Source organism: Cyprinodon tularosa, unplaced genomic scaffold (genome assembly GCF_016077235.1).
Source record: "Cyprinodon tularosa strain WSP-4 unplaced genomic scaffold, ASM1607723v1 ctg463, whole genome shotgun sequence".
NCBI classification, from domain to species: domain Eukaryota; kingdom Metazoa; phylum Chordata; class Actinopteri; order Cyprinodontiformes; family Cyprinodontidae; genus Cyprinodon; species Cyprinodon tularosa.
The window spans coordinates 1,022,561-1,031,592 of record NW_024039189.1 but is presented as its reverse complement, the minus strand read 5'-3'; the positions used below and the strand labels follow the sequence as shown (position 1 = coordinate 1,031,592).

Genomic DNA, 9,032 nt, shown 5'->3' with positions numbered 1-9,032 from the left:
CTAATTGCTTTGTTAGGAATATTAAAACTGGCAAAAAAAGATAGGACGAGAGAGATTTATGTAGGGTAGGTTCCACCACTATGTCTCGATACTGTTATGGTTTGTTCCACTGTGGTGGGTGATAGATTTCTATAGGCATCTTTCTTCACAGAGAAGCAGGTCAGATGAAGGGAAAATTACTCAGCCTAATTAAAGGGCAGTCCTGGAAGAAAGCATGTTAAAGGAGGCAGAAGATGTGCCCTCTTCATCCTCTGACATGGGAGCTGGGTCGGAGCTGTGTGTTTCCTGGATGGGGCCGCCTTTTACAGTTGCCTTTTGTATCTCTGCTTCTGTCTCCTTGAACCCCAGTCAGCCTCTGCAGATGGCCGCTCACACTGTGCCAGAGGTCTTTTCCTGTTAAAATGGAGTTTTTCCTCTCCACTGTCGCTACAAGCTTGCTTAGAGTAAAGGATTGCATTTGAGTGAATGAGTTGAAGCAATCAACTTTTTTTTCTTAGATAGAAAACTTTGAATCAATCTAACTGGATGATCTGGTGAACTGTAAAATGCCTTGAGATGAGGTGTGTTGTGAATTGGCGCTATATAAATAAACTGAATTGAATTAAAGATGGTGTGTAGAGTTACCCTCTATCAGAACATTGATCCAGAACATACTGCCAGAGTTACAATAGTTTTTTTTTTTTCAAAGACAATGTGGGGTTTGCCAGATCAGAAACCATGGAACTACACTAAAATTTCATTTTACAAGTCATGTGAAGTAATAGACATTGGGATAGCCCACATCAAAAAAAGCCAAGAGGATTTAAAGCACTTAAAGATGGTTTATCAAAATTACCCTGAGGGCTGAAATGAAAGAAACATTTTGATTTGTAGATTTTTCAGACTTTGCCATCTAATTTTACTGCTACTACTGATTATAGATCTCTTCATAGATATCTTCTTGTTCTAATCTTCAAAGGTGAGATAGATGCGCTTCAAAAAAGTTGGGCATCAAAGAATTTGGGTATCTAAATGAGGGTTTCCAATCTTTATTTTGGCAACTATTGTGCTTCTGGGTTTGCTCTCTGTAAAACAAGATTAAGTGATGGATAGGATATGGTATGGGAAGCTCTCCCCCAGTCTATCTATGATGAGGGCAGGATGCAGCAGCAGCAGCAGCAGCAGCATCCTCCTTCTCTCAGAGAGCAGTGCTTTTAGCTCAGCCAGGCAGAGACTCAGTCCCTCCATTCAGGCAGGATGCTGCTGTCCGAGCAGAATTGTAAAGGTGAAAGAGAGCAAAACTAAAAACTCTCTCTAATAGCTTTTATTCTTCTTTATTTTTCACTTTCATTTGAGTGATCGAAGCGGATGCAGCTTCAGATCGGCTTCAGAAGTTGGACAGTCAGAGATTTGCGTGCCATGACTCTTGGATTTGGACATTCTCCAGGCAGCGCGCAGCAGACGGCGTGGATCGTTTTAAAAAGCATCACGCGTGTCCGGAGGGCGATAAATCAACATGTGGCTGTTTAAATAAAATAAAGGAGGGCATGGATGAATAGTGATCTCCATCCGAACAGCTGATATTTACAGTTATGGAATGAAAACACTATCCTAAGATATAATGGATGAGAGATCCAGCAAGCTCATCTTGGTTCCCATCTTGGCTGTCCTTTTTGTTATGATAGGTTATCAGTACATATGTCCTGCGGGCAGCAATTCATGCCACTTTAAGTCCGGGGAGAGATTCAGAGGGGTGAGCCTGCTTTCCTCCCCTTATCAGGACGCGGACGACTTCTACAGAGATCCCGATCTGGACGATGACGGTCCGCCACGGCTGCCGTACAAATTCAACTTCACCGAGAGAGACCTGGACAGGCGCGTGGAGTTCAACATCAAAGGAGACGACGTGATCGTGTTCCTGCACATCCAGAAGACCGGAGGGACCACTTTCGGTAGGCACCTGGTGAGGAATATCCGATTGGAACAGCCGTGCGACTGCAAGCCCGGCCAGAAGAAGTGCACCTGTCACCGGCCGGGCAAAGAGGAGTCCTGGCTCTTCTCCCGGTTCTCCACAGGCTGGAGCTGCGGGCTGCACGCAGACTGGACCGAGCTCACCAACTGCGTCCCGGTGGTGATGGATAAGAAGGAGGCCCAGAGGAATAAAAGGTAAATAATAAAAAATACTCCAAACAACTGCTGCAGGTCTATGCAGATATATAGTGAAGTGATCTGAGGTAAACATGTAAATGATTTGGAGTTTTTCTAGTTTTACGCATAATTCAGTTGCGACAACCTATATTCACCCTCTTACTTGCATGGCATTGTTGGGCCAATTGCCTTTGAATTCATGTTTTTCCCATCATTTCATTGTCAATTCGCTCATATTTACAATTCCCTTTCTAATCACTGATAACTTCCAAGTAGCCTACAGCAGTTTGCTCCATTCACATCATTAACTCTTGGCATTCATTTTTAAAACTGTATAAGGGCAGAACAATCCATATTTCAAGTTAACCTATACCCCCCTAAAACAAAACAAACAAAAACAAAAAACAAAAAAAAAAAACAAATCAAGTGTGAATTTTTCATGATGTTGAAAGACAGGCTTCTCTTTTCTTTTTTAAGCTCTTTTTGCTTTTCCTTAATTATCCTTCTACTTTGAGCATTTGTTTTCAATTAGCCTATATCTTTCTGTTATTTAGAGATAAGAAAATTATAATTTTCCTGTTTAATAGAATTGCGCCTAGACAGTTTGTAGGACCACCTTTCAAATTATGATTAAAAAAATTATTAAAAAAGATTAGATCAAATCGTCAAATGAAAACCTGCTCAACATATAATAGGATAAAAGCTCAATACAGAATCTTGCATACAGGGTGACCAAGTGTTGATACACCCAACACTTTTTTTTTTTTAGATATTTATGCATTATAAAATCAAATCTTAATGTACCTTCTAGTGTAATAGGTCATCTTAAACAGTATATAACTTGTAACTTAAAACATACCAACAAATGATCTTACCCCTAAACTTGAAGATCAGAAGGAAATACCATTGAGCAATTGCATTTCTATATAAACCCCTATTGCAACTCTGGGGGACCTGCAGAAAATATGTTAACAGAGTACATAGCTTAAAGGAAGCCTTTATTTTATTTTTGTAAGTATGCCACCAGCTTTGCAGCTTAATGAAGAAAACAAACACATAGAGAAATGTGCTTTATACACATGAGATGGAAATGAGACTTTCTAGAAATGCAAAGAGATTTTGGGTGGGGAAAATACTGCACACCATTCCAGGGTGGAACATGGTAGTGGCAGCATCATGCAGTGTTGTTGCTTTTTTAGCAGCATGACTAGAGAAACTGGTTGTAGCCACAACTTGAAGAGGCAGGGCTGACAGAGGCGAGGCTGCCGTACAAAGGCGCCACCACTCCCTCTGACCACCATCAATAGGTCATGCAGGTGAAGTATCTTGTCCAAAGACTCAATGACACTGAAAACCAGAGCCGCGCTTGAACCAACGGACGTGTGATTTTGATATCTATATGTGCAAATCTAGTTAAAACGAGAGATTGTGAAAATAAGAGCTTCAGGGGACAGAATGCAGAGAAAAAACAAACGTATATTTTCAGTTCCTTTTCAGAATTATTCCCGGCTTTGTGCTGATCTACAGTATAAAGTCCCAAGAAAACAGATGGACGTCCCTGGTTTTAACATCAATACATTTCTTAAAGACTAAAGGAAATGTGTACTTTTGCAAAAATGTATTAATATGTTTAACTTCCCTTGACCTATCCTTTGACCTGTGTGGTTTGAACAGAGGGAACGCTGGACAAGCCCATCCTTCTGCTGCCCCTCATCCAATCAAAACAGAGAAAATGAATAAAGCCCTTCTATTCTCAACAGTAATGGTAGTGCACCGACTCAAAAATTGACAAAGTATAGATAAAAATATGTGAATTTAAGTTTATTAAGTTGTTTCAAATGAATATAAGTATATACAAATTAATTTGTTTGTCTGTTATAGGCCTTAAATTGTGACACTTTAGCTGATAACTCTCTTCAGGGAATGACCAATGTACAACCATGATGTTATCTCAGGAAAAAAAAATCACAAAACAAATTAGATAAAGGTTATTTGAACTTCAAGTATTTAATTTTTTGTTTTAACCAGAGCGGAAAGACACTTGCAATTACTGATGTAAAAGAGATGCTATAATTCACATAGCATTGAATGCACAAGTGACAGGTTATACATGCAATGTATCCATGAGTCTATTTTTCAGCATTGTAAGCATATCTGAGCTCACTGAGTTTCAACACAGCATTAGGTTTCAGACTCTTCATTTAACAAGGACATTAAAAAGTCAGTTTGCCGGAACGGACACATCAGAAAGAAAGAGCGCTGACCGAATCGTCTCGTCACATAAGCTGGATTTTGGAACTGCAGAGAACATCCTTCCTCTTTCAAAAAAAAAAATAAAATAAAAAAATACAATCATCCAGCAAAGCACCCAAGCACATGATTTATTTCTGCTGTGCCAAGTGTTTTCTGTACTCAGGGAAGTGCTCGATGGATGTGACAGCTCTTCATTTCACAGCTGCAGCATCTGTTCTGCACTTACAATCCTCCCGCCGCTTGTTCTTCTGTGGCCTCCTGCAGCATCTATTCTGAGGCTTCTTTCTCAGACGAGACACATTACTGCTGAATTCCATTTCTAGTAAGCTGTTGTTTGAAGTGGATTTACAGTATTAATGATATAAGTATTAGTATTATGCATTGTCACTTTATCTTCCAGTAATAGCCTAATTAATTAAAAAAAAAGTAAAGTTCTTGCTTCTTATTTTTTTGGTAGAAATGTGATGATCTCTCTTCTAAAATCTTTGAGATTTCACTAAGGGTATACAAACAGAATGTCAATGTCAAATTCAGACACCCTGCCCTTGTTTTGTGGGTGGCCACTTCTTAGATTGACTTTCCTCACACATACAAGTTGCCGGCTCCTCCTGTGGTGGCAGTAGGAGGAGGTGAAGGAAAGCTGTGATGGCATCCCCCGCGTGGCCTTGTGTGGCCTTTTCAGCCGAACAGGGCGCGGCGCACGGTGAGTCAGCTGTGCGGCCCAGGAAAGGTCAGGTATGTCAGGCTGGATCAGTGCGCGTGTCCTGCGGCATGTCGTCTCTGGAGTGTGCTGTCAGTCAGGGGAGAAGTGGAGCAGGCAGGCCGGCCCTCTTCGGGGGCATTGTGGAGAAACAAACCTTTAAGTGCTGTCCTCTTAAGTTGCTTTGTGAGGGAGCACTTCCTTATCTGCTTTCATTGGGGTTGGGCTCACCAAGTAGGGTAGTTTTTTTCTTTCTCAGTCAGATTCAAAGGCCTACAGAGTCTGATGAGTGCTGGAAGAATTATTTCTGATTGCTACACGTTCATTATCCAACTTTCCAGTCTGGAATTACTCATGTAGATATATTCAGTGTGACACTAGGACGCAGAGCAAGGAGCAGTTTTGCAAAATTTATTTCATACAATTGCAAAGAAAGATCTGAGTAAATTATGTCTTCTCGGTAGTCTACATAGTAAAAGGCTGCACTTAAAAATCAAAGAAATATTTTATGTGGCTTCCCTTGAAACTCAAAACAGGATTATTTTGTTTCCCGCCGTTGCAATTTACAATCCATTTTCATTCCTACACAGTCAAACATCTGTCAATGACACACTTAAAGCAGCAATAACGCAGTCAGAAACTATAACAATAAATCACACAGCCTGAAGTCTTTATATTTAGGAATACAGAATACACCTCCAATAAATCAGTGTCACTTACTGTTGGACCCTGGGTCTCCAAATCCTTTAATAAATGGATAGTGTCATTTTGTATTTTTATGCTCGCAGAGCTTTATGATAAAAGGGAAAGAAAAATCATGTACATATATAAGCTGCACTGTAGAGCAGTGGGTAGCACTGCTGCCTGCAGGAAGGGTTTGGGTTTAAATCCTGGACCGTGGTCTTTCTATACGGAGGTTGCATGTTCTCCCCATGCATGCGGGGGTTCTCTCTGGGTACTCCAGCTTTCATAGTTCAAAAACATGACTTTTGGGTTAATTTGCTCTCTAAATTGTCCCTAGGTAAGAGTGTGTGTGCATAGTTTTGCGTCTATGTGTATCTTTGTGTTGCCCTGTGACAGACTGGCGACCTGTCCAGATTGTACCCCGCCTCTCCCCCATAGACTGCCGGAGATAGGTACCGGCCCCACAGCGACTCTGAATTGGACTAAGCGGTAGAATATGGATGGATGTACATATACTTCATGCATTATTGTAAAAAGCTTTGCATATAAGGTTAACATGGATAATTTAATTGCCCAAACTTGCAATATCTGCAGTCTATGTGTTGGGTTATGGGTTTGACTCAGCAGACTAGGTTTTCAGTAAGGATTCCAAAGATTAGATTCAAAAGAATAATCCATGTTGCAGATTACTAGAAGATAAATATATGTTGGTCTAAATTAATGTTTTATACTTTTTGTTCAATCATGCAATATATTAATCAGATTGATTAAAACAAAATGATTATTATTGTCTTTTAAAAGAAAAATAAGCATTCTCAGTAAATGAAATTGCTGCATACTTTAGGTGAACCAATTCATTATCTGATGAGGACTAAATGATTATTTAACCCAGTTATATAATCATTTGTAAACAATATAATTGTACCATCTTATTATTTCTTATTTCATCCTGTGGGGGATTTTCCATAACATCTAATCAGGTAAAGATATCATTTGAAATGACTCTTTCATAAATCATCGCCCTGGGTTACAATTTTTGACTCAATGTTAGATTTAAATTGAATTTATGTTGTTTTGATTCAGTGTAAGAAAGGGACATATTTTCTCACCCTGCTAATGTGCTTATCTCTTACATTTGGCAAGCAACCAGGAAACTTAATGTTGCTACTTCTAACTAACAGTGAAACTAACACCAAAGTTTAAGCAGCAATTACTGTAGGTGGAGATTGTGATTTTTTTTTTTTTTTAGCTCCAATTAACATTCTTACTCTGATGTATAGCTCCACAACAACCCCAGAAGCGCGACTGATATGAACAGGCATGTCTCACTTTTCTCCACATAATTAGTGCTTTACTTGTGAATGTTAAACTATACGGCATACAGTACGTGTCAAAGTGTTTTTATTTTTAGAAACAATCTTTCATGCTACTCAAACCCTAGCCCATCTGTAGATCGCTTCCCAACATGGTGGCTGGCCTTAAAAAGACAGAAAATATTGCTACACATGTGTCGGATGAAAGGATGATAAAATATCTGACTTCAGCTACAAACACTCCCTCCTTCATTTGGCTTAGGCATGTTTACTTGTATACCATGATTCAGTACATCGACAATTCAAAGTGTTTACATGAATAAAAAGATACAGTAGAAGAAAAATAAAAGCAGTGTAAAAGCAAATAAAGATAAAAGCATGATTAAAGCAGGTAATAAAACAGTTGGATCATAAGTTAAAAGTAATGATACCTCAGTTAACAGTTTAACTTCAACAGTCAAAGGCAGTTATAAACAAATTGGTTTTTAATTTTGACTCGAAAGAACTCAGACTTTCACCACTTTTATAGTCTTCTTGCAGTTTATTCCAGACGAGTGGAGCATAGGAACTAAATGCTGCTTCTCTTTGTTTGGTTCTAGTTCTGGGTGGACAGAGTAGGTTGGAGCTAGAAGACCTGAGAGGTCTGGGAGGTTGATACACGGAAAACAAATTTGTCATATAGTGAGGTGCTGATCCATTCAGTGGTTTGTAGACTAACAGAAGGATTTTAAAATCTATTTTCTGAGCTACAGGGATCCAGTGTACAGCATGGATCCCGGTTCTGCCTCTGTAAAGCAGAAAAGGGCTTTCAATCCCACTATAAACATGAATTAAAGGGAGGCAGATTTCCATATAGTCGCTTTCTGTTACTGTTCTGCAGTTAGTTTTTACGCTGATGTAATCACTGTTTATAATTCTTAATTTCCTGTTCTGTTTTAGATTAGATAAGATTCTAATCTCACTTTGAATGCATGATTACAAATAACAGGCCTGCAGTAAAGGTTATGGCTTTAATGTGCTTTAATTCAAAAAACACAATTACGCTTTTGTTATGATGAATGATACAAAACAATATAATCCTTTTACCTTGGTGATCCTTTGCTTTTGACATATTTCTGTAAAGCATTGAGGTCAGTCTGGTTGGTTTGACTTAAAAAAAAGTTAAATAATTACCTTGCTAAAATCAATCTAAGAAAGAATGTATTGCTGGGTCTCGCTTTAATCTGCAAAACTTTCCAACTGCTCAATACAGGGGGAAACAGAAGAGTCGGGGCTTTTCTCCTCCCTCCTCACATCTTAACAACAAAAAAGCTTACCGTACATTCTACCATCACAATAAAAGCTTAAATTCTGGTGGGAAACAGTAAAATGTGTCCACCACAACCGATCCTTGCATTTACAGTAGTCTTTATTGATGATATCCATTGTTATTTATGCTGCCGTGTCCAGTGTGTCAGTTAAACTGCTGTAAACATTTGGCCCTGCACCTAAAGGGTCGTCGGTTCAAACCCCAGCTCCAGCTTTCAAATCATTGAGGCCTTGAATAAGAAACTTCACCGGCATTGCCTACTGTTGGAGAACAGATGTCCTGGTGTCGGCTCTCACTGAAGAAAACCTTTGGGGTAAGATAGAAAAACGAAAAATACAAAGAAATGGTCAAAGTTCCTCATATTTCTGTATAGTCAAACATTTTAAAATAATGGAGGGACCAAAGTAGTGACAACTGTTGTATATTTCCATTGATTTCAAAGACGGTATTTCTTATCTGTTTTTTTTTTCCTCAACATGAAGAAATAATGGAACACTTCTTTTTAGATTGTCACTTAAAGTGACTGGCACTACACCAGTTTGATACAAAAAATATTAATTTTAGTGCAGCGCTATAGGTTGCTGTGTCACATTTGAATCTTCTCTGAGCACCATCCTCTGAGCTACATGATAATAAAAGCTCAGAT

General features: G+C 39.0%; 1 protein-coding gene across 1 annotated transcript in view; it reads left to right on the top strand.

The window, feature by feature from the left end:
- The first annotated feature begins 1,137 nt into the window (after nucleotides 1–1,137).
- hs6st3b (heparan sulfate 6-O-sulfotransferase 3b) overlaps nucleotides 1,138–9,032 on the top strand; it is a 107,103-nt gene continuing 99,208 nt past the window's right edge. The window contains exon 1 of the mRNA XM_038301233.1: nucleotides 1,138–2,145. Within this exon, the coding sequence (XP_038157161.1) occupies nucleotides 1,601–2,145 (545 nt within the window). The 5' untranslated portion in view covers nucleotides 1,138–1,600. The remainder of the gene's footprint in view (nucleotides 2,146–9,032) is intronic.